Source organism: Lottia gigantea, assembly GCF_000327385.1.
Source record: "Lottia gigantea unplaced genomic scaffold LOTGIsca_18, whole genome shotgun sequence".
Lineage (NCBI taxonomy): Eukaryota > Metazoa > Mollusca > Gastropoda > Lottiidae > Lottia > Lottia gigantea.
The window spans coordinates 305,948-332,861 of NW_008708301.1; the positions used below are offsets into that span (position 1 = coordinate 305,948).

At 33.1% G+C, this 26,914-nt stretch overlaps 6 protein-coding genes across 6 annotated transcripts; 2 read left to right on the plus strand and 4 right to left on the minus strand.

Moving 5' to 3' along the window:
- Positions 1 to 237: 237 nt before the first annotated feature.
- Positions 238 to 2,935, minus strand: LOTGIDRAFT_114181 (hypothetical protein; the record flags this gene model as incomplete). The annotated part of the gene is made up of 6 exons (XM_009052119.1): positions 238 to 483; positions 785 to 1,000; positions 1,179 to 1,283; positions 1,452 to 1,623; positions 1,847 to 2,024; positions 2,662 to 2,935. 6 exons carry the CDS (start codon positions 2,933 to 2,935, stop codon positions 238 to 240), a joined length of 1,191 nt encoding a protein of 396 aa, XP_009050367.1.
- A 3,706-nt stretch (positions 2,936 to 6,641) lies between these two features.
- On the minus strand, positions 6,642 to 8,017 carry LOTGIDRAFT_113796 (hypothetical protein; the record flags this gene model as incomplete). Its single annotated transcript, XM_009052120.1, has 3 exons — positions 6,642 to 7,215; positions 7,467 to 7,580; positions 7,908 to 8,017. The coding sequence occupies 3 exons, from the start codon at positions 8,015 to 8,017 to the stop codon at positions 6,642 to 6,644; spliced, it is 798 nt and encodes a 265-aa protein (XP_009050368.1).
- An 856-nt stretch (positions 8,018 to 8,873) lies between these two features.
- Positions 8,874 to 10,500, plus strand: LOTGIDRAFT_84823 (hypothetical protein; the record flags this gene model as incomplete). The annotated part of the gene is made up of 2 exons (XM_009052087.1): positions 8,874 to 9,063; positions 10,175 to 10,500. Coding segments are annotated over 2 exons (516 nt in total), but the record flags the coding sequence as incomplete, so codon positions are not given.
- A 5,162-nt stretch (positions 10,501 to 15,662) lies between these two features.
- Positions 15,663 to 16,199, plus strand: LOTGIDRAFT_113941 (hypothetical protein; the record flags this gene model as incomplete). Its single annotated transcript, XM_009052121.1, has 1 exon — positions 15,663 to 16,199. A coding segment is annotated over one exon (537 nt), but the record flags the coding sequence as incomplete, so codon positions are not given.
- Positions 16,200 to 22,404: 6,205 nt separating this feature from the next.
- On the minus strand, positions 22,405 to 22,788 carry LOTGIDRAFT_114161 (hypothetical protein; the record flags this gene model as incomplete). Its single annotated transcript, XM_009052122.1, has 1 exon — positions 22,405 to 22,788. One exon carries the CDS (start codon positions 22,786 to 22,788, stop codon positions 22,405 to 22,407), a length of 384 nt encoding a protein of 127 aa, XP_009050370.1.
- Positions 22,789 to 23,953: 1,165 nt separating this feature from the next.
- LOTGIDRAFT_158678 (hypothetical protein) lies at positions 23,954 to 26,761 on the minus strand (the record flags this gene model as incomplete). Its single annotated transcript, XM_009052123.1, has 8 exons — positions 23,954 to 24,064; positions 24,258 to 24,301; positions 24,765 to 24,921; positions 25,210 to 25,288; positions 25,606 to 25,829; positions 26,116 to 26,270; positions 26,399 to 26,508; positions 26,676 to 26,761. 8 exons carry the CDS (start codon positions 26,759 to 26,761, stop codon positions 23,954 to 23,956), a joined length of 966 nt encoding a protein of 321 aa, XP_009050371.1.
- Between the last annotated feature and the right edge of the window lie 153 nt (positions 26,762 to 26,914).

A 26,914-nucleotide genomic window follows, 5' to 3' on the forward strand; every position in this document is an offset into this window, starting at 1 on the left:
ACTCTTAAGACTAGCCAACTAAAGCTATGAAATTTGGTTATTATTTAGCTGCAATTGATATTTAAATCCACCTATTCTGGTTCACGTCTTTGGTACATAATGTAAAAATCACACGAAAGCATACTGAAATTTCTAAACTGGACGTTGACAATAATATCTTAACAGTAAAATCAAACATCAATACTTGATTTCATTGGTTGAGAATATTTTCGCATGTGAGTTTGACGATTGAGATTTTCATAATGCAACAAAAATTTGAGTATACTCACCGGAACCACTGAGGTTGATATTTAAACTGTTACCATTGGAATTGAGACTAAAATTCTGAGAATGTATCATATTACCATTATGATGTACTAATAGCTTGTAATTTCCTTTAAAAGCTCGAATATGAAGTTTTTGACCATGTTGAATATCACGGGTCTCGTTGGTTCTCCATGCCTTTTGTAAAAGGTTTTGAACTTTTCTTCCGGCAGCATTTGGCTGTAATTGAAAAGAGTGATGGGTTAAGAAATAGCCGAATGAAACACAACTGCTAGATATATTCCTTTGTCAGTCATATGCAAGGAGTTCTAGTGTTTCCATTGTTTTGACTTACAGATTTGAACAATTCGAACGGCTCAGAGTCTGTAATTATTCATTTGTGTTTTTTTGTTAAGTATCTTAAATTTAAACTGTTATAACCCCGTAGTGCCGATTTGAAACAGGTGGAATAGATACTTTTGGATGAAGAATTTATTTGATACTCTCCTCTCTTTATTGAAACCGCCTTTTGTTTGCTTACCGTAACATGATCACCATTAGCTAAAGCTGCACTTGGTCTCCAATGTCGACCATCCCAGAAACCCCAGAACATAACACCATGTACAGCCGGGTGACTAAAATACAGTCTCATAACATCTTCATAATTCTTACTCTTCTTGTTTTCATCTGATTCATTAATATCTAATTCTGTTATCCAGATGGGATATCCCGCTTTGGCGACCTCGTCAAGCCTTTTCTACAATATGATTCATTAAGTGTCGTAGATAGTACGCCAAGACAAAATCTACAAACTAACAAACTGAGATGGATGGTCATTGAACATAATTATGATAAGGTGAATAATCTTTGTGGTTCGCCCACCCATCATCATGCTTTATACCAAATGTAGTTGTGTTTACTTTTAATTTTCTAACCTTAATGATCGTAAGATCTGGGTTTTTTCCCAGATGACTTTGAATTCCCATACCACCTACTGGAACACCGGCAGCTTTGAATTTTAAAGCTTGGTCAAGATAGGCCTGAAAAACAAATTGTAGTTATTCAGAACAAAATACATGTACATCAAACCGGATACAACTTGATGAAGCAGCTCCCTCTTGGTGATGGAAGGAATTGTTAAGAATACGAATAAATAATTAATCTAATGTTATTCGCAATGCCTGCCCCTATGTTAACTCTTAACTTACCAAAGTTGACAATCTGCTACTAACAACACTGTAATCATTTAAATAACATTTAGTGTGTGGATCTAGTCGATGTGTTTCTCGAAACATCCATTGGGTGATATCTGGATCATGAAGTATATCCTCATAGTAATGTAGATGGATATTCTCATTCTCTACATCCCAGTGTTGAAATCTGAAAGAGACCATTATAATAATCTGCTGTCATAACCGATCAACACTTATTGGACATTTTCACTGTACGCTCAACCAGATACACATAACTGTTATCGAAATAGTTTGTTAGTTTGTGATCACACAGGTGAGTTTTCTGCACCATCGGCATATTTTTTGTCCGCCTGAAATAATACTAAGATCATGGAAATATACACAATATTTAATACAAGAACAAGCCTTACTTTCCTTTAAATGTTTTAGTCATATCCTGGATGTGTTTTTCCAATACTGATTTCAGTTCTGCACCAGACATCGATTTCTGCCACCGTGGAATCTTGTTTCCACCACCCCAAAATATATTATGTCCTCTGACCTTTATTCTGCAAGATAAATTTATAGAGTTGAATAGGGTAATGTAACCTCAGTTCAAGCCTTCAAAGTATTTCTTCGTTAAATTGCATTTGATTTTCAGTTTCACATTTTATGCAATGATAACGTGCAGACCATTTGCATTTTGATTATTGATTACCTTTTCTCTCTTTAATTGAAATTCCTCAATATTTGTTCGATAACAATATACTTACCCTTTAGCTAACATAGCATCAACGGCATGTAGAGCTTTTGTTGGACTGAAATGACCCTGAAAGTAGATGAACTTAGGATGTAACCTATGTTCAAGCTGTTAGGAAAATTTGTTCAGTAGCACTGTCAAACAGATGTTCAGTAGCACTGTCAAACAGATGTTCAGTAGCACTGTCAAACAGATGTTTAGTAGAACTGTCAAACAGATGTTCAGTAGAGCTGTCAAAAAGATGTTCAGTAAGACTGTCAAACAGGTGTTCAGTAGAACTGTCAAATAGATGTTCAGTGGAGCTGTCAAGAATATGTTCAGTAAGACTGTCAAACGCGACTGTTCAGTAGAACTGTCAAACAGATGTTCAGTAGCACTGACAAAAGATTAAAAAAGTTTAAAACAGGCATTGACCATGATACAATAGTAAAAACATTTTGTCTGTGGACTTTGTTACAGGGGGAATCTGGGATTATGATCAATGACTAGTACCCACCTTGCTTCCCTCTAAAGCTGGCCATTTTAAAGCATTCTCCAAAACAGCCCACTCAAAAGTATCATAGAAAAACTTCTGGTAAGCGTGATGAGCTGAATCGTGGATATTATTAACATTTACAGCCGAACCCCATCCAAATTCGCTTTTCAGTTGTTGAATCTGAAAGGCAACATAATATAATAATAATAGAAGCAATAAATAGATAGGCGGAAAAGACAACGCAGTTAATGCGATTTGACAGCGATTAATGAATAGAGGCAGCATAAATGGAGATAAATAGCAATATTTTAAGTGATAACAAAAGATTATAACAACCAATTCATCATCTTACCTCTACTTTTAGACCACTTGGTGAACTACTTCCTTGTAAACTGAAATAATGATACACACATTTGTATTAACTTATGATGAAAATAAATCCAATTGAATAATATAATATATTGACTACTGTTTTAAGACGATAACTTTTTGTGATTAAGAATGTGAAAATATATTCCTGTATTTCTTCTTCAAATAATTACATAACTTTTACCTGATATCAAGGTTGGCCTTCCTCAGATGATCAATACGACTGTTGGCATCACCAACAAAGTTTGATATCCGATGAACTAGAGTTATTTCAGCATCATCAGCTAAATAATTTACACCCACTTCTGGAACCTGTACGTAGAATCTCACCGATTTGGCTGGAATGGAATTTGAAGAATCAAGAAATAGTATCAAAAAAGCTCTGAGAAATTTTCCCACAAAATAACATTAGAACCTCAATTCCCCATATCCATATGAAATGTACAGTTAAAACTGCCAGAAAGAGAACTACACTGTAATATATAGCGAACTATAATTTGTACTGTGGGATTTTACAGCATCCTTTGAAGACCGTTGTAAAGAACAATTTATAATGAAATATTATTTGTTTCGGTGTTCTAAGGGTATTTAAAATATTTTTTAAATTCGCAAATAAGAAAACTTACTATTGACTGGTATGTGATAATCTCCACCAATTAAATGCCATTGTCCAGGTTTGACAAATTTAGTTGTCCCTGCAATGTCATACTTATGTTTCCCTTGAAAAGAATGGTCGTAATTAAATTTGATAATTGCCATTGTCCAGGTTTGACAAATTTACTTGTCCCAGCAATGCCATACTTATGTTTCCCTTAAAAAGAATGGTCGTAATTAAATTTGATAACCAAGACGTCGACTTTTCCATTTTCTGGAACATCTGATTTAGTGAGTCTATGGAAAATAATAATTTAATTTTTTGTTTTTCATCAGTAATAAAGGCCTTATAAGAATCAAATTTCTTGAGGTTGTGTATGTATAAGAATTCCGTTAGCATAATAATAAGTTAAAACGTATATAAAAGTATTGTTGGTATATTTACCATTATTATCTACTATATCTAACATGCTCTGTATTTCATGGTATTGTTTACCATTAGCAGTATTCAGTATCTTTACCCATATTTTAAAGTAGTAAAATTGCCCAGATTGGGGATGTACTTCTTGGGCTACCCCAGACCAATCATGTTGTCTATGGCATAAATGGAAAAATACAAAAGGTGTAATTCAAGAGACTCAATAAACCATTGAAATACGTGATCTCTTAAAGCAGGGGTGAAAAATCTTTGTTCGAATTTCGAAGTTGGAAAGCAACAAGAGTTATTATGAAACATTTGCATAAGGAATTAGGCAATCAAATAGCAGACAGCTGCCAGGAAGGGTGAATACCTGGTAGGTTTCTGTAAGGTTTTAGTGCAATTAGTCCATCTTCGCTTTTGCACAACTTAAATTACCTACATTTTCCAATAATGTTTTCTACAGTAAGTCTATGAAATATGTAATGTCGTTACCTCTTGGTAACGTGATAACTGTGAGAACCACCATGCTTATCTGAAGACAAAGATCCAGTACATAAATTACAACTCCAACTATTGGTGCTTTCAAAACCAGGATTCTGCAGAAGATTCTGTGCTACGACCAATCCCGGTAGAACCAGCAAAAGAAGGAACATGTTGATTACGTGCCGTCCGATAAAAGGTCTCATTGCTGATCTTTATTTATACAGACAGATATCTTATCAGCATATTAAATCATGTACGAAAGTCATATGGTCAGCATGTCACTATGACATGATAAGATCACAACGTTGTTCCAGTAACACCAAAAACAACATTGGTTGTGTTTCTAAATAGTTTGCTTGTAAACAATGATACGATTAGGGAGTGAATAGCATGGTATTAATAAAGGTCTACTCACAGGCTATATTGACGATAATGTTATCCGTATATAAACGAGTTACTAATGTGATTCTCGCTTTACACTATTATAATTAGTTATTGGGACTTTTTCTTACCGTTCTACTTAGGTAAATTTTGGAAAGGGGCTACCTTACCTCTAGATAAATGAAATTGAGTTTTGTGTCCTACTCTACTAGCCTATACCTGATTTAGTCCTCAACAAAGCTAAGATTCAAAACGCAATTTCTGAAAAGGAAGCTGAAAATACATCAATCTAATTTAAAAGACTCTTGAAAAGATTGCTTGCCAAGCAAGGTAACATACGCCCACTACCAGCTGTCAGAAATGATAACAAATTCTTTATTGGCTTAATAATGAATTTTCAAAATATCTTAAGTCAAGGGCAATAACTCCGAAACCCTTTATCCAATTGTTGCCAATTTCGAAATTGACTGAAATCTCATCAATATATACATGCATACCTAGTTTCATCTAGATTGGATAAAAACTGTACTCTCTATCGTGCTTACAATCGAAATTTGACGCGTTTTTACTAAGTCAAGGGCAGTAACTCTGAAACCGTTCATCTGATTATTACCATTTTCGAACTTGACCGAGATCTCATCAATATATACATGCATACCAAGTTTCATCAAGATCGGATAAAAACTGTAGCCTATATCACGCCTATTATATATGTGATCGGACCGACGGACATGGACGAAAGCAACATACGTCCACATTTCCATGTGGGCGTATAAAAACTCTAGTAACGGGAGTCCACATGGTTAAGAAAAAAAGATTAACAATAACAACACCTTTATTGGCAAATGAATAATATGTTAGATAACAAAATGTATAATACCATACTTCGTCACTCACACTATCACACATCACTCACACTCACTATCACACATCATCAACCACACTATCTACTACACTTCATCACTCACACATTACTCATACTACCTACCACAGTTCATCACTCACACATTACTCATACTACCTACCACACTTCATCACCCACGCTATCACACATTACTCACACACACTACCACTTCATCACTCACACATTACTCTTACTACCTACCACAAATCATCAACCACACTACCTACCACACATACATCATCAACCACACTATCTACCACACTTCATCACACACGCTATCACACTTTACCCATACTACTACACTTCATTCACACGTACTTCTATCAGATATTTTTATGTATGAGAATTATGTTTCTATAACATATTCATCACAATCATGTGTATCGCATTAAAATAAGTATGTATAACAATAATAGTTGCATCACATAATATTGATCACAATGACGTTTGTCTATCACGATATAATTAGGCTTACCGGTACTGGTACTGTTTATCACATAACAAACAAATAAACAAACATTTTTCCTTTCATTCTATCAAGTGTATAAAGTAACAGTTTGGCAATATGGCAGTTATAAATATTTAGAAAAATATGTAAAAATAATAAATAATCTCTATATAATACGTGTAAAATATACTTGTCTAAAATATTATCACCAATGAAAGACTTGTTTAAAGTTTTGATTTCTTGTAAAATGTAAAATAATAAAATACAAATAATAAACTTATTCCCTAAAAACCCATATAAATACTGATGCTTGAAGTAAGTAAATTCAGTTTTTATTCTCTTCTAACTTGACTAGTTTCTTCTTTGGTCATCAAAATGTTGTTTCAAAAATTCATAATTTACTTTTAGCCTTTTTAGACTTATCTTTTTCATCTGCAGACCAAACTGGGGGGATGATACACAAAGGTCGGCTACTTGCAGCTCTCCATACTAACATTTGAGCACTGTTTGCATTTGGTGGCACCAAGGCACAGCGTGGTATAGGCACATTTTTGTCTAAAAGTATAGGTTGTCTTGGAACTGGGTTACTGATTAATTTTGCTCGGTGACCTAAACTCTTGGATGGATCAACCTCTATTTCTAATTCCATTCTCCATTGAATTGTTTGTAGAATGAATGATTTCATTGAGGACATGTTCCATACAACTAACCAAACATAAAAACTCTGATCACGGATAATATGAGTTAGATTTGGACTAGATTGGTTTCGATTTGCTGGATTTCGCCATGTGACATGAGGATGAAAATTGTCATTCATGGTTATAGTTGCTGTCTGACAAACATCTGAAAAGCCTTCAAATATGGCTGTTTCATTGCGCGAACCATACCATGGATAATGTCTTCCATCACAGTCACTGATCATAATTTGTTTCCCACTTGTTAATTCAGGAAACTCCCAACTTGTACTAGAAAAATAAAATGAAAACAGATACAAATGGTAGAAAAAAGTCAACTTTAAACAAACACATTTTCAACCATAATCATAATATGATCAAAGAAGTCGTTCAGTGTTTCAAGTTTTCCAAAAGCTATTGAGTCATAACAAGTAAGCTCATTCAATTTCGAGGTAAGTTTAAGATGAAAAAAAAACATATTATTTCAAGGGCAGATGATATGATTTAATTGAAGAATATAAAATCTTAATCTTAGAACTTACAATCCATCCTCTCCATATGTATTATGGAACATCATATCAGTGCAAGCTTGAATCCATCCAACTTTCCATTTCTCACCTTCTTCAAGTGGTGCCATTTCAATTGAAGCTGTTGCCCTGCAAAAATATAATAATAGTATTAGAGTAAGCTTAGTTCTACATGTGAATTCAAATTTAGCCTGGTTACCTGGTAGTATATTTCTCGGAGATTAGCCTACATCCTTCCTTTCATATGGATGGGCCTATAGTGTAGATATCCGAAATGTAAAAGTTAGTCTTTAAAAAATAATTAGAATTTGGTATTCCAGTCTCCTCCAATACCATACAATAATAGAATATGAAATAAGATTAAATCTGCTACTTATAGACTTTAGTTTAGTAGATCTAGCCCTCGACAAGTCAACTATAAGAGTTTGTAAAGTATGATAATCAAAATTAGCTTACCGGAAATTTGGAGTTCTGTATTTTAAAACAGCAGACGAACTTTCGTCGACATGAGTTGGTTCGTTGTCTATTTTTGCTTCTAAGTTTATAATCCTTATTTTTTCAGTCATTCCTTTTGGAGAAGAGGCTTTGACAACGATTGTATTTCTTCTCGACGAAACTGTTCCCATTTTACCCGAAGGATCTTCCATTTGCGACTTCCAAAGCCGTTTTGGCAAATTTGAGAGCGCTGGTGGAAATAGATACACCCACCGAATTTTTTAAAGATTTTCTTCAAAATTAAATGCAAACTTGTTTGGCCGTTGTATCTAATAAGTAGCAAAAATGTTTGAACAACCTTGGATCTTCATTTTGAAAGTTTTCTCTCAACTTTTTTTTTAATCCTAAAAACAGAAAACAGCTGATTTGCGTCGTCTGCTGTTGCCAGGCACGCCTTTGTTGACAACCCAAATACTCTCTAACACAAATCGCTAAGAAGGATCAAATTGTTTTGTTTTGTGTTTCTTTTATTTATTTCTTTCTTTATATTTACTTTTGTCAATCAAGCGTAAAAATTTTACGACAGTTTCAATTCATTTTCAAAAATAAAATCTCCGACAATAACAATAACAATTTGTTTAGAGACTATTATTACCCATAATTCTATTCGAATGGATTTTCCCTTTTTTGTTGAGTTGTAAACAAAGTGAAAAAAGACCGAAGTCCAAAATTAAGGTTGACTTTATAAATTGATTAAATAATAATTTGTTATGAAACCTGTTTGATTTAATACTTTCAATCATTTCACGGAAACTTGATAACAAAATGGCAGAAGATTTAGCGCGAAAACGGACCAAGCCAGGAGAAATTTCTCACATAAACAGTCAAGAAATTGAAAATCTGACTAAGAAAAATGGAGATAGATCTACTGACGAGCTGAATGTTGTTGCAGAAATCGAAGAAGGATTCTGGCATTATCTCCACAAGCTAGATGTAGAATATACCAAAGCATGGGGAGTATGTGCTGCTAAAGAATCTAAGTTTGGTAGATTGAGGCCATTAATGAAGCTGTTAGAAATAAGTTGTCATGGTGTACCATGGCTGGTTGCAAATGTTATATTTTTCTTATGTGTTCATAGAGAACAAGATGTAGAGCTCCTTGTTAATTTATTCTTTGGTAAGTATTTCAAACAGTTTTTACACAACAAATCTCCTTTATTAAGGTTGAGAATTGTAAGCATGTAAACCATTATAAACATTGTGATATAGATCTGTAATGAAACAGGTTATGTTTTTAGAAGAATTGTATTCAATTCTGATTTATGTTTATGTGTCCTTTACTAAAAAGCAAATTAAGAGTTTATGTAAGCGATTTAAACGAATAAACTTTAGAAAGTTAGCTTAGAAATGTATGTATACAATCTTTTTCATTAGATATATAAGATTCTAAGCTTACTTAAGCATGCATTGTAAATGTACCTCACGAGTTCCAATTGCTGTTTGTTGTTCACTATCTTTATCTTACATACAGTTTCATTGCCGGCTACTTGTAATTATGAAATACCTTAATTGAGAGTTTTATTATTAATTTCCCACCTGAATGCATAAATGTATAGCTAATTGAATTATAAATTTTAAGTAATGAGATTTAATTTAAAAAGGCTTAACTTAAATCCACTTAGCTGATTATTTTAGTTTTATGATTTAATCCTTGATTTTACTAATTAGCTTATAATCAACAAGTAAAATCGTCTAGCTTCCTACCTCAAGGATTTGGATAGTCTTTATTATGATCTAATTAAAATCTGTCTTTAAAAGAAAAAAAGTAGTATTAAATAAAAGATTTGGAAGTGTGTTATTTTGAAATTTTTGTGGCAACTTCTCGTAGAGGTTTTTCAAATACTAGACACAAGGTGTCCATATTGCATCTGACTTAAATCTTTTAGAGCAATTATATGATTCATCATTCAAATTTAAATGGATGTAATAATAATTCCATTGAACAAAAATCTGGTCCAAAGAAGGGCAAAATCAAGAGTAAAAGTTTTATGCTACCGGTAATGGATGGTAATACCAGCAGGTATTTTGAAAAGAGTAAGCATAGTCTGCTAAATAATTGCTACCACCTTTTCACTTTTCAGTATCAAAATCTGAAATCTGTCAAAATTGGCCAATGTGCTGTTAATATATTAGATTTCACTGTACTGTGACCTTCTTGCATGTAGTTATTGCTGAATTATCATGTCATTAGTCGTAAAATAAAGATTTTGACCAACTTTGTTTTTCAGCTTTAATCTTTGACTGTATAGTTGTAGCTGTTTTAAAAATGGTGTTCAGAAGACCAAGACCTCCTGCCAATCAAATGGACATGTTTGCTACAATATCTGTGGATACCTATTCATTCCCTTCTGGTCATGCTACAAGAGCAGCCATGCTAGCTTTTTTCTTCTTAAATAAATATTTACAAAATTGGTGTGCAGTATTGGGTGTTTTAACCTGGTCAGTAGCAGTCAGTATATCTCGACTGTTATTAGGTAGACATCATACCAGTGATATCTTTATAGGTTATATTATTGGCTTCCTAGAGTATATTATTTATAATAAATTCTGGATTCCCAGAGACCAGTGTATTTCATGGTTAGAATTATATTTTGGACATGTACATTTATAGAAAGAGAAGTGTTTGAATGTTCAACCTCAGATACCCAATGATGCTCTATTTAATACCTATTAAAAATTAATAATATGAATTATGTGAATGATTAATGAAATTTACTGACTGCTTAGATTCTGCAGTATATTTCTGGAGTGTAATTATGTTAATTATGTATATACTAGATATACAAGAGTTTTATTTTTTTGTCCACTAATGGTAGGTATAAAAGCAAGGGGGCGGGGGGATTTCGAAAAGTTCCAAAAAATCTATAGGAATAAAGTCTAGTGCCATGCTCAGAGCTGTTCCCAGTTCTAGTTGAAATCTGTAATCTCATTTATCTGTAGTATTCAATCTATATATCAAACGACAGGAAAGTATCTAATGATGAGTCGCTGGGTGTCTGAAGATAATAAAAGATTGGAAATTTGTAACAGAAAGATCTAAAAAATAAGGATATAATTTGAAATGATTATTTTAGTTTCTTTTGTTAGTCATTAGATATCAGGTAAGCTTGTAAATTGAAGAAATAAAAGTAATAGTGAATCCACTGAGATTTGTTACAGTTATTAATTTTTGTTATAATACTAATCATAGCAATCTGAATCTTACAGTGAAAATAAAGTAAGAATGTCAATTTCATTTAAGGGACAGATTCGTCATTTTCGGGGGTTGATTTTGGCTCTTGAATATATGTAAATAGTGCTAGAAATGTATAAAAACAACAACTAAGAATTTCACTTTTCTATATATTATTATGCCTTTTCTATATATGACAGAGTCTCCAGAAATGACAAGTAGCGGATAATTCACATTGATTTGAAGGCTAAGATTTTTACGATGAGCTGTGATCACTATTTCTTAGTATATCACTATACGCTTAGTTACAAAATCCTGTTTCTGAGACTAAATGGCGAACCTGTCCCTATAAAAAAAACAGTTGTGTATAAAATACCTAAGGTATTTGGAAAAAATTGCTTTTGAGGATCAAATAAATTGCATATCCATTATTTTTCATTATTATTATTTGCCTTATTGTATTATATTATGAATGAAAAGTGTGAATGTTGAATAAATGTATGTTGGTGATAGAAAATAAAATATGTTCGTTTTGATGAAAAATGTTGAATTTGATATTCACCTATCATTCCTTTCAACCTGCCACCTATCAATATAGCAAACAATTTAAAATAGATTAGCTAGAATCTTCAATGTAGATCATTATAAAAATCACATGGAATGTATTCTAGACTACTTTCCATATAATAGAACAGGATTGTATGATTATGAAACTCGATCGGGGAATGCCAGCCACAGACATGTACATCTATAAGAATATCGGTATAAATATTATGCCAACCATTTGACTCCACTTGTTTGCTAAGAATCACTACCACACTGCAGCCTGTGATATGGAATGCATGAATTGATTTTTTTTTTGTGTTTATAAATTCCACGAAAAACATTCACAAACTTCACTCGTGACGAGAATCAAAAGCCCGAAAATAAATGAGACATAACACCAGTTGTAAGAAAGAATATGGAATTGCAATCTCACAAAATGGTCATTTCTGGTCCAAATGACCAGATAAGCAGGTGCCTTTCAGAACTTGCTTCTTCTTTCACAGTAATTGCCCACTTTGTGTACATGTCCACAAGAAATTAAAAACTAATGGAAAATTATGTTTCCACTATCATACCGTTAAACAACGAACATGTCTGTTCTTGAACGTGTTTCTGTTGTACCTTTATAAGGAATAAATTGATTATCATGACGACCAATTTGTGATAGAAACAAAGCGATAATGGGAACCCCTTTTACTAAATTTAATACAGAGAAAAAAGAAGAGATGGAATCATTTATTTTATTACATTTAACAAACATAATCCTAGAAAATTCTCGTTGAAGACGAAAGATAATATAATTTGGCTATGAGACAATATTAACACAACTGATCCAGAGGTCAAAATTTGCTTTTTAACAACATTCGAGAGAAATTATCGTTTAACTCATATATTACGACGTAAACGCGCCTCGTTAGTCGACTATAGACTACTGTCAATGGGATGGTTTGTGTCTACAGACGAGAACAGGTACTGCCGAATGATGTACAATGTAGTCACTAACACTTCCTAAAATGGTTCTTCTAAACTTTCCAAGACCTCTTGTTCCAGTAACTATTAAATCTGCTTCTTCTTCTTTGGATATCTGGATGATAACTTCTCCTGGTTTCCCATGTCCTGTTCGAAATTTACCAGTCAACTGAAACATAAGAAAATTCATTTCCACTTTGCACATCGTTCTATCTTAGCTTGTCGTAGCCAACAAACTTTCTAGAAAACAATAGAATCATGTCCTTGGGTACAAGTGAGCACCGTCTGCGCATCGCTTTCCCGGTGAACAAAACATGTCATATTAGTCAACATACTAATGTATAATTGGTATAATTGAACAAATTTATCATGTCAACATAAGTAGCATGGGCTAAATTTTCCAAAATAGTTCATTAGTAAAGTTATAACATATCAAAACTATGAAACTGATCCTGATAAAAAAAAATATCATAGAAGGACAGTTTTATCCTTCTTGTAAACGATATTGCCGACTATTAAACTTTTTAATTTAGTTCCAGAAGAGTGAATCAATAAAGCTCATGCTGTAATCATTAATCGGACATCTTACAAATAATAAAAAATACTTACCTTAAGATTTTTTAATTTTTCCTGATATTTTTTCTCCAAATTATTAACACGTTCTTGTAATTCACGTAATGATTGATCAAGTGCTGTTGGACCTGTAAAAATGTGTCAAATGTGACAATGTTCCATTTCAAAGGACCTACCAGATTTTACAACAGTGAATCATGGGAATAAAGCGTTCACTCCTCTGCCAATGTAAAACTCTTTACCTCATAGTAAAATACCTTAGTTACGACCATGACCATGTTAAACTATTAGCTTTCTATTAAACGTCGGCATATGCCAGGAAAGATCCTTGGATTTTATTAGTTACACTTCCAATTGTCGGCCATTGTTAAATTCCCAAGTTTCTTATACTTACCCGCCATGGTAATAAATTACTGTACTTATACTACCTTACAAAAATAGTAATCAAGTCTCTTATGCAAAAAAAAAATGTACATACTTGCCATGGTGAAATCATATGATTCTGGTACATGTATCAATATAACATGATCGCCTTCTTTTAGAATATGATCACAATACCCTGAAAAACAAACCCAACAAAATTATTATTTATTTAGACGATCTCCATACGAAAATTCAGAATAGTTTATGCAATCACGTATGTTTATCAGCCTAGAATCTTCCTCAGTAATTCCATGTAATCAAAGAATATCTATTATGTATGAAGTATCAGCATGCATTCTTCTTATAAAGAATCGTTTGATTGTAATTGGTTTGCCTTGATATTCGTGGCTCGAGTTAATGAGTTTAAGAACTATTAAACTATCAAGATAGAATATCAGTTTAAGAAATGTAAGATTAAGTACTGGGTCAGCTGTATTTCTGTTTATTTCCGTATTTGTTCTCATTTAAAACTATTTAGTGTGACAAGATACAATGATTTTACTAATAAGATTAGCGACATGATTCATGACTATTTGACTCGAACCGTAAGATTTGCGGTCCAATAATGATTTTCTGTCAGACTGAACAAATTATGTGCAGGTCAAGTGGCAATGTCGGTTTGCAATTATTGTTTTTACTTGGAGGTAGGAGTTTCTTCCACTTAGTTGGGATGATTCCTCTTAAAATAACTGTGATGTTTTGATGCTATGCCAACATTCATTAATTAGTCCTTTTGTGTTCGGTTGTGTTATTCTGTTGGGTTGGCGTTTAGTTAAAAGCGATATTACATAAAAGCTTTGTAAAATACTCCAATCTTTAGAATCTTATACTGTTTATAAAATATTCTCAAGGAGAACGATGATATTATATCCAATATCAAATTTTCGTGTACGGAGCCCTATTTCTGCGTTAATATTAATAGGTAATCTATTTTTCGTAGCAGAAAGCAAATCATCATTGGCAATATTTTCATTATTTGAATGTGTGAAATATGAGTCGGGTGAGGGGAGGGTAGCGGAGGGTTGCTTGGGGGTGAGTGAAGTTTAACCTATGCATATTCTGATCCTATGCAAGGACTTAAACCCGTGTCAATAACCGATAACCTCAAAAGTGAAATTAAATTAAACATATAAGCTATTCTCGTGTATCTTTGTTCCTATTCACAATTTTGATCAATACCGGTTTTAGCACCGTGATCCGTCATTCTGTCAAGTCCACACATTTAAATTTAGACAAGTCTGTAAACAAATTTAATAAAGAGTCTGACATTAACAACGTAGCCTAATTCCTGATTGAACAATTGGTTTGTAGTCATGCTTAAATTTTCCAAACGCGGAATTCTGATACATGTATATAAAACATCGTTTTACTAATTATGTTATTCTTGCCCATTTTTCTGGTCCATTGTGTAACCGGAAGTTTGTATTCAACATACGCATGGTCATTGAAGTGCTTTTACCAAGGAATACGATTTCTGACCAATCCACGAGTGTTTCCAGATCGTGTTTATAAAACAATGCAGCATTTTGACTGTTTAGTAACCTTGCTTTCAATGTGTACTTCAAGGGTACTTATGTCATAACGTAAATGATTTATTATGATTTTGTAAAGCTTATACAGAACATACAGCTCATATAGAACATAAAGCTCATACAGAACATAAAGCTCATATAGAACATAAAGCTTATACAGAACATAAAGCTCATACAGAACAGAAGGCTCATATAGAACATAGAGCTTATATAGAACATAAAGCTCATACAGAACATAAAGCTCATATAGAACATAGAGCTCATATAGAACATAAAGCTCATACAGAACCTAAAGCTCATATAGAACATAAAGCTCATATAGAACATAAAGCTCACACAGAACCTAAAGCCCATATAGAACATGAAGCTTATATAGAACATAAAGCTCATACAGAACCTAATGCTCATATAGAACATAGAGCTTATATAGAACATAAAGCTCCTACAGAACACAAAGCTCATACAGAACATAAAGCTCATATAGAACATAAAGCTTATACAGAACATAAAGCTCATATAGAACATAGAGCTTATACAGAACATAAAGCTCATACAGAACATAAAGCTCATATAGAACATAAAGCTTATATAGAACATAAAGCTTATATAGAACATAAAGCTTATATAGAACATAAAGCTCATATAGAACATAAAGCTTATATAGAACATAAAGCTTATATAGAACATAAAGCTCATACAGAACATAAAGCTCATACAGAACATAGAGCTCATATAGAACATAGAGCTTATACAGAACATAAAGCTCATACAGAACATAAAGCTCATATAGAACATAGAGCTTATATAGAACGTAAAGCTCATATAGAACATAGAGCTTATACAGAACATAAAGCTCATACAGAACCTAAAGCTCATATAGAACATAAAGCTTATATAGAACATAAAGCTCATACAGAATCTAAAGCTCATACAGAACATAAAGCTCATATAGAACATGAAGCTTATATAGAACAAGATCAATATTGTCAAAATACGATGAAACAACTTTTGATTGAAAATAAACCTTTCTTGGTATAAGTTAATTTTCGTCAAAATTAGAATAATTGAGTGGTCAACAGAGGCTATTTACCGTCTCATCCTATTGATTGTCTTCTACAATATCTACCATAAGAACTCGGTAGGAAATATTCCTTTTAACTTAAGACAGATCTACCGTCTTGGTATACACCGTGTATCTTGCATGATAATATCAATTATCTATCCAATATCCAATATAAACAATTTAATGACTTCAACAATTTTCATCGAAGACTGTTTTTTTTTCATCTCTGATAATATGTTTCAGTAACGTTAAAAACCCACTAGCATTACAGATAAATAAAATAGAATACCATTTGCATGTTTAAAACTATCTATGTTTTATCAAGGGATCAAATTTCATATGAATCACATAAAGGGAATAACAGTTCTGTTGTAAACAACTCGTGATGTTCTAAATTGAGTTCTGGAATCGACTTTAAAGAAACTCGTTATTCTAAAGAATATTCATAAGATTTATTTTCGACAAGATATCAATTAGCCAACTTATTTAAACTGTGATGCATCACAGAAATTCTTATACTTCATTGGACGGCAATCGAATAGTTGGACTGGTATCATTAAAGGTATACTACCTCTCAGATGACCAGATGGGTCTAAATGAGTTTTGTTCATCAGTGGATTGAAAAAAAAAAATTGAAAAACGCCTAGAAGCATGTTTCAATAATAACCTGGTGGAATTTTCGTCATATTCATGGCATCTGGTTAGTTCAACCGATAAATATATACAGTTGTCGACAAAGTTTGAGAATTAAATTTCATGTCCATTCTAAGAGATAATATTCCTTTAAAATAACGTCGGAAACAAAAGGGCCAACCGGTAAAGGGTCCCTAAATATTGACGTTGCCCATTTACATGTAGGTCTACAGATGGACAACTGCAGAGCGAAGAATCTAAACAGTAACCCAGATCAGTATACGTCATGTTGAGAAGTTCTGAGTTTCTTGGTAATTCCTAGAATTCTTTTCATTTTTAGGTTTAATTCTATAATCAAAACTTTTTACAGTCATTATACAATAATTGTATTATTACTGCTATTCATTTCTTGCTATGCAATGTTGTATTATGTAGATCTAATATTGATATAACTATTATCCACTTTCGTTCATAATTGGGACATTTGACGTAATTGTTAGCGTGATCGTAATCGTAATGTAGACTCTATATGTATAATACCAATTTGCATTCTCAGTGTGTGTTTTGTCACGTCTGTACAGATTTTCAGTATCGCTGTGTTACAGTTTACTTAATTTTATGTTTCTTCAAGCTCTACAAAGAGCACTTTTCATGGTGAGAGTATTTGTAATCACCCAAGGATGAATCTTGAAAACAAAAACAGAAAAATATTTAGTACGGAGCTATTGCCCTTTTTCTTGAAGATGCGTTCAATTTTTAGCACTTTAAAAGGAACAATTCCAGACAAATTTTGACGAAACTTGGTGGGACTGTTTGTTATCACTTGATGATGAACCCTATTGTAAATTGAAAAATGTTCTATAGGAGTTATTGACCGCTTTCGATTTTTAGCCCGTAAACGATAAAAGGCACGATTTTTGCCGGATATTGACAAAACTTGGTAATATCATTTAGTATCGCCCCCAAAAGATCAACAGAAGTGTATGACTGAGAGTTGAATATTTCATACTAGTAATTGTTACTGTACTGCAAAACATTTTTATTCAAAATCAAAGCTGTCAGTGAGCGTATATTAGATTGTATGGCAAATTATCTTCTGCCAGTCATCAATCTCAGGGCCATCATCTCACAGAGATGTCGTATAACATTAATATTCCATGAAATAAACCCACACATCTGTGCACTGAACCTTAACTGGAATCTAGTTGTAGAAAAGCTTTCTCTAAAAATAGGTTAGCTGGCACTTTTGGATGATATATACACTCTTTCTGTAGAGTAAATAAGGAAAAATACTTAACTTACATTGAAAAGCTCTATCTGAATGTTCACTCTCGTCAACAGCTAATGCCACAGTTCTTTTATGTTCAGTTGCCATTTTAGTTTTACTGGTTTGAATGAGAAAGTTTGTTAAAAGAAAACTAATCCTAGAATTGGCTTATATTGATTTATACATGTCAAACAAAATTATTTCACTGTGGTGAGAAACATTGTTCGATCTCTCCTCACTCTCTCTCGTCAGCCGAATGACTGAAAACCTCCACTAAATTGAATTTATATTCCACAAGAGATCATACATCATAGTCCGTTGTCGAGATCTTAGTTAGTTGGTTCAATACTGCATTTGATTTCTCCTTGTCAGGGAAGCTAATGAGTTACACACATTGATTTCTAATTAATAATTTTTCTACATTACACTTCTATAACACTTAAAGTATAGTACTATATGAAGGTCAAGTACCAGTTTAATAGATACAGCTCCAGTAGAAAACGACACGTTATAAGTGAGTTAATAGAATTTATGATTTATTTCATTAGTCAATTGAACGAGTCAATAGATATACTAAATCCTTTGGGTAATTATTGGTAGTTATTGGTAACTGTTTTCATTGGTAATACCTTCAGAGTTAGTTGACAGTAAAAATATTGCTCGGTCTATCCATTACTTGTGTAGCAGAGTTTTCAGACCTTCATACTAGTTTCAAGTTTTTAAAAAATTGTTCCTCTTTTGGTAAATTCAATATGTGTGGCTTTGGAGTTTCCTGGTATTACAAACGTGTGACTAGATAGATACTTGAAAGATATTTAACTAACTTTTGTTTAGAGCAGTCTTAACAGTCTACAAAAATAGAAACAAGACTTATTAGATGTAGATATCTTAGATAGAAGAAAGCAATAGACTCTAAGTGTTACACAGTTTTCAGAAGATTTCTCTAGAGGTGCAATTGTCTCGACCGCCAAGCTCGTAAACCAAATTATGAATTCACTAACGGACCACCACTTCAAACCTGAAATATAACTTTCAACTACGTACATAACTTATAAATTTTATAAGTGCAGCACTTAAAAACGACGGTCGACCTAAATTTACATTACATAATATGATTGAAATTTACATTGATCATACTTATCATACTAATTTATTGATTACAAGATAACATACTGCTATTTTTTTTCTATCCATTTTCACCCATGTCAGAAGATCCATAATTATACAAACACGTACATAGATTTGTACACAATGCTGTTGTGCGTTTTGATGGTTATGTTTAAAACGACATCAAGGAACATTATCTTGACAGTGTGTTGTTTTCTTCGATTTAAGAACAAGACCTTCTGTCATGTATAGTTTATATTTGTAAATGGGCTTTGTATACTTTATAGTCACACACCAATTTTTGAATCAGAGGGTTATGGAGGGAAGCAGTAGCTGGGTGAGTTTAATTGGTCCGGTGTAAGTGGTGCAGGTTGGATGAAATAGCCTGGGAAAAGGGTTCAGATGTGTCAATAATCCGCGGCCCCGTGTGCTACATGTTGCTCTCTAAACTCTAAAATCCATGCTCATACCGCTGTTCTGGCAAAAGTTCCTTCGATACGCACTTCAAGGCATGATAACATGGTAGCTGCTAAATTAATATGGAAACAGTCACATCGTCTATGATCTGGATGTGATTTAAGTAAAGGAAAAGGAGGATTCAGATGCAGCATTAAGTTATATTAACCCGACCTCCCGACCATTCAGTTCCCAGAGGAGAAATCTTCATTGAATTCTCCTATCAAATACAGGAATCTGTGCTATATAATTATAAACAATCCCGGTGTCTGGCTGATTTTAATTTAAACTTCTTCGCTAACCTTAATCAAATAACTCGGAATAAATAAACCAATTAGTATATATTTATATCATTATAGCTATATCATATCAAGAAATTCAAATGCCAAATAGATAGATATTGTTTAAAGGCAAGAAATTATAAATCAAACCATATCAATGTGGCTTTGGTAATAGATCACTTGATTCCCAATATATAAGCTACTTAAATTTAAAAAAAATTTTATATGTGATTTTCACAGTGGACCGATATATGGGGTATTAATTTGCTTATTTCCGTGAGGATCGAACACACTTTCAGCGATTGTCAATGAATTTGGCGCTATAATAAATGCCGAGATTGGACGGATACCGTGCATCCCTAGTCTACCTATAAACAAACTATAAATTTCGACATATTATTTTCATTTTTATTATGTTTAGAATGGGCAAGAACGAAACTAATAGGCTAAGGTCTGTGGCTCTTGTTTCTTGAGGCGAATCTATTGTATTTTATAATTTAGTAGAAATACAGTGGCCGTGTAGCTATCGAGTTACTTCCCCTCAGTTATTGGTCAGGCAATAAACGCTGTTAAAAAGACATTTTTGATCGAATTAAATGTTATTCGCCTTTTACTCTCACAACTTTAACAACGTGTTGCTTTTATGAATTCTAGAAAAATGGATATTGCAAAGACAACGCACAAATACATCTTTGAAATGAATGTCACATGAATACCAAACACAGGATCAAGGGATATAATAACTGAGCGAGGTGATTTTTTTTTCTTTTGTAATTAATTTGCTGATTTTCAACCATAAGGTGGATTGTCACATAATGGCCAAATAAAAGTTATTGCTGACATGATATAAACCAGCTGTTTGTCGAGGGGATGCGAGAATAACAAGAAAGACTGTATAAAAAAATAATGTGATATTAAGGTCCATGAATAATAAATTATTTTTTACTTTTTAATGAGAACAACAGTAACAATTAAACTGATAACAAATAACAAAATAAAAGCCACTCCACCAAGATGAATCAACTCCTTGGACCATCTTCTTTTCTTTTCATATTCTAATTTGAATCCCATCTGTAAATAAAAAAAATATGTAATGTGTTTTCATCGTAATTCAATCTTATTAAAACTAGATTACAATTTCAGTTTCTGTAATGACGTTATTATAAACCAATCAAAGCGTGTCATCTAAGACCCTTTTTCTTGAAAACAATGACAAATTGTTGGGTTACAAAACCCTAATTAGTGCCGCAACCTCTCAACTGCACGGGATCTGGTTAAAAATTGAAGTGATATATAGATTATTTAACAATTGCAGAATTCTAACTAGATGAAAGATCACAGGGGAATATTTTTTCTAAGATTCAGATCTTCCATCCAGAAATAATTCTAGATATTGATTTTTATTTGATCTCTTTCCGACTCTTTGGAGACACTTTACCTAGAGAGAAGACGGAGTGAAAGCTTATTATGGTATTAATCACTATAACGACAAAGAGCATTTCGTCCAGTTTTTTTTTAAATTTGCTATGACGGTGCCATGTTTTATTTAGGTAGATATTGATGAGGTATCATAATGGATTATCTGGTTAATATAGCCCACAGAATATGTTTGTAGAATACTACAACAGCCAACTATATAAAACTAACAAAATTCTTCTTTGACTAGTGGTCTGCCGAATTTTTAATAACTTTGCTAACCATTTGGAAACAAAGTAAAACGCGAACTGATTTAACGAATTAATGTTTATTAGGCAAGTACACGGAGATTAGTTTAGTGTAAAGGACCTTTGATTAGTTGAATATTTTAATTGTCTAGAATATTTGTTGCATAACAATTTCTTCAGCAAGGAACTAATGATTAATATCTGAAAATCAATTTGTCTTTCACACCTCAAACTAGACTAATGATAACATCAATTAAAGCAGTAATCAGTTTATGGGTATCTGCACCAGTCTCTGTCTCTGGCGTTCGGTGCAGTATTGTTGAAATATCGTTAGATATCGATCTTATTGTTCGTAATGTTAATTATTGAAGTGGAAACAATAGAGTAGACCGTATATATTTTTATTGATTGGCTTTTATTATAAAACGAATGAACCTCTATAGTGTTGACCCATTCTTTATAAGATGAAGTATCCAATTAATAAATATCATTAGTGCGACAAAGCCAGTCACATACTACATGTGTTGGAAGGGTACACATATACGTCCTTGCTAGTCATACCCAGCTGTTGCTGCAGTTTTGGACTTTGAATTGACTTTGAGGCTTCTCCGTCAGTAATTTATAGCTGACTGGTATTATTTAATAAAAAACATATATCATCTTGCACATAAAAAAAATATGTTTATCAACCAACAGCAGACCGAGATTGCTTTAATGGTGCAAGAACATCATCATCGCTTGAGAGAATCGCTTGGTTGAAGTAAGTGGTAACCTAGCTTATAAGTAATAATATACCTACCCAGCCGCCTTGTACCTGTAACCATTCATTGATATTATAGGATACAAAATACACTACACACTCTACTAGATTGTCCACATATTCAGCATGACCTTGTAAAACACACTCCAAGGCAAATGAACTTGTTATTGCTAATAATGATAATAGTTTTCCCCAGTTTATATCACAGCGAAATATTGCTTCTAATATTGTAGTTATAGCTGATTTCACCACCTCAGGTGAACTCATAGTCGTTGCCATTTTCCGACTAACATCCGAATAAACATGAGGGTAGTGTTTTTCCAATGTTTCACCAGCAGTTGCCACAAAATTAGAGAGTTCATCATCTGAAGGTTTTAATCGTACCTTGAACGTCATGCATTGTTTTCTTTCCAACTTACGGTATATATAGTCTTTTAGTATCATACGAGTTTGAACGCTGATTTCTGCTGGTGATGGTTGATAAATCGGATTTGAAACGTATTTTAGCACATCAGATGACAGTCTAGACATATAATCCACGAAATTTTCGAATTTTTCAGTCGCAACAGACGCACTGTTAACTCTCTTTCTTTTACTAGATATGCTTGCCCTCTTCTGATAGTATGGGTTGCTTTTTCTTCTCGAAGACAACGTCTTATTTTTAGATTGAAATAAAGCGAATTCTTCCTCAACGTCTCTCATGTTGGAGTTGTGTCTAGCTATAAATCTGTCCCGTTGTTATTTTTATTGCACATGCATTTATATCTACTTGAAGCTGTTGGGTGTAAATCATACATACATCTATAATATATGAAAGATTGATAAGGCTAAAGTTATATAGACATTAATAAGTATTATAAAATAATAAAATTACCTATTCGAACATTACGATTTCAAACTATAGCATTACTAATATCATAGTTAAAAGTTAAAGATTAATTGTTCATTCTATTATCTTATCTAGAAGATAACAATACATTTGATACATACCCTACGTGGTCTTTTACTTATGGTCTTGATTTGATTGAGTTCAGTGACTGTTTCGAAGAAATCCATTACTTCCTATGACAGGTGTTCACACTCGTACAATTATCAGAACACCTAAGCACGATTCCTGCAGCTATGAACTCAAGTAAATAGTTACAAGGAAGAAGAGCGACGGTTACCTGGTTACGTTCAAGTATCGAATTTTTCTTTTGAAAATAATATTCCATAGCAAAGCATTGTTATCATTATTGATCACGTGATATCCATAATGTAAAGCAGACGACAGCTTGTGTTGTATATATTATGTTATTAACTTAAGCGAGAAATTACAGGCGACAAAATGACATAAATCAACACGTTATTAAGACCTGCTCAGAGCAAGTGGAATATATTAATATTAGTTGTGAAATATATATTAATATCATAATCAACAGTCTTCATTAATTACATTGGAAATCAACAGCTGGATTAGATGAATTCAATAGAGGAGTTGTTCTTGTACAGGTATATCAATAGTAAAACCCATTCAATCATGATAATGAAATGATAAAAAATTGATTTCAAGATCGTAAGTTTATCTGGACTGTAGTCGAATTTGAATAGGTTCACCAGGCACCATCAATAAACGAAATGTTGGTTCTATTACTCGGTCTGTAATTTGGCTGATAGTATAATATCTCTCCAACTACAAACAGAACAATGGAACGTAAAGCTTTTGTTTTATGCCATTAAAAATTATATAAAATTATTCCTGGACAACTGTAGAAAGAAAGTCATATTTGATATAACAATGTCATTTTAACAACGTTTGAGTAGCACAAAACAGGTTATCGACTGCAACTTGGCAATACAGCTGACAAAGCTGCTCAAATACTTACATTGAATATAAAACACGATATTACCAAATCAGCAACTCTACGACCTTAAAAAGACAAAATACTCCATATGGATCATATTCTGCCGAAATATCTGAGGTTGCCCGAATTTCAAATCTAGTAATTAGAGTTGCCTTTTTTGTCTTCGAAAAACCCCTTTCCCCCCTGGCTCAACCACTGAGGGGTTGACACCAGACTGACTCTCGGAAACAATGACCTTATATATGAGGAGTTTTCGAACCCACGACACCTAATCGCAAACCAACTCGCTACCGAATAAACTAATCCACTGCCACAAAAAGACAGTGTTCCAACCCAGTAGGAAATATTGACACTATTCTAAAGTTGTTAACCCTTTCAAGGAGATCTTATGTTTACATAGCCAGCAGGGTTAGGATTTGTAAAATGTATCAGATAGGGTCATCAACGGTATAGAAATCTAAGCTTGGTAGATATCAGTTTTTTAAATTTTTGATCTAAATTTCTTGAAGCAAGTAGCTGTGACATTACCTATACACATCCGGCGCCCGAAACCAAATGGAACGTTGTTGATGAATGTCTCTAAATCGGGATTGTCACCAAACCATCGTTCAGGATGGAAGGTCTCCGGTTCGGGAAACATATCAGGGTCTCTTCCCATTACATACATAGATCCTGCCACATGGCTCTGTAAAATTTAAAGATATTGCTTGAATTATTGATTGTAGTCTTTCGAAGGGTTTTGCTTAGTTAAAACTACTATCGAATGAAATTTTCTTAGCAGAGTTCACTGCAAGCAAAACAGCCTACCTGAATACAAAATCTCGAACACATTGATGCATAAGGTTATTTAAAGAGCACTGTAACAGCATATATGCCATTAAGCAAATACGGAAAAATTATAAGAAATCTACGATACATACTGTCCAATTAAACCAGTTTGAAAGTAAATAATCCATGAATGTATCATACTTACTCCCTTCTGGATATGGTATCCTCTGATTGTGCTAGGTTCTTGTATCATTCTACTCATAAAAAATCCTACTGGGTGGAGCCTTAAAACAATTTTGAAAATGATTTAAGTATATTTTCGATTGTAAATCAAGAATACGTAATCGTAGTTAGGAACGCAAGTAGAACGCAAGTCGAGTGGCTTACTATGCTGGATTTACTCCTTCCATTGCCATAATTCTCGGTTATTCATTCCAGATATGAGAAATAATTCCCAATTTCTTTTGATTTCAGCTGATTTCCAGAAACAAATCTGTTCATTGTTATTCTTAAACAATCAAGCAAGGTTGGTAGTGTAGTTTCAAGATGATTACCTCCCATTTGATGTTAAGAATTCTAAAAGATCTACAGCATCACTTACCTCTGCGACTCGCGTATAATTCCTCTTAAATATGGCAGATTCTGTAATCCTGCAAAACTAAGGTCCTTATTTATGTTCAGAAATTCATCTATTTCTTGAAATAACTTGTCTTGTATTTCTTTTGACCTTGACAGTTCGTATACACACCATAGTATTGTACTGGAAGTCTGGAATTGTCGTGCAACAAAAGCCAGTATTATAAGATATTCTAGTAGAGCCAATTCCTGGATTTAGTAAGGGTTTATAACTATCCAAATCAAAGTAATCCGGTAAATTATTTTTTGCATTACAATAAATAAAAACGGATGGAATATAAAAGATATAAAGTTCCCAGCACAACATAAAATATACCAGAATTGTTAAGATTAGTATATATAGTTTGTAATGTATTCCTGCAAGTAAATGCTCGTGGGACACAAAAGATTCTGCTATTCATTTGTATTGAAAGACGCCCCTTATTCTTCGATTTCGAAGTACAATCATGGCAATCACATGTTAAAGTATACTGACCGTGTCAATACTGGCTAAAATCAGATCTGTTATATTAATATGAGCTTCTGGTCCAGTTAATTCCCCAGATTTCAACAATTCAGATAAAACACACGTATCATCGTTTTCATACTCTAGTGAGGCATCCTTGGTGTACTTGTTAATATATCTACCTGCTACATTATAGAATAATATTTTAGTACGTTTCGTATTTGGAGATCCATTTACTGAACAAGGCTATACTCGTGCTCTTGCACCTAATTATATTGTGACTGAACAGATAAAAAAGGAAATAATGACTTACTTATTGATAATAGTTTATCCCATCGACCACTGTGTCTGGGCCATGCCTTGGTTAACGACCATAAACATTTTGGTGTTGATAGTAATATTTTAGCATCTTTAAAATTTTCCCTGAAATCATGTAAGGGATCTAAGTATTACCTTTGACTAGGCCCATGCGCTTGGATACAACCAAACATTAAAATTATATTTTGAATACAAACAAATACCTTGATGTAATACATACATGTATCAGTGACTTTCGTACGGATGGAATAGCCACTTGTTCGTCATATTACCTGGCAGTTTCAATTATAGATGTAAAGTCGTTTACAGTTTCATCTTCATGCCTTTTGTCTTCATAACCCATTAAAACTCGTGCCATTGCTAAAATACAAGTGAAATAAGTTTTACGCCCTGATGTTTAGCACCTTGTTTCACCGATGAAACTGTATAATTTCACCCTGATTTCCCCGTTTGTTCGTCGTTCTTACGTTTTTAACGTTTGAAATTTGAGAGATCTCAAATGAGTTTGATG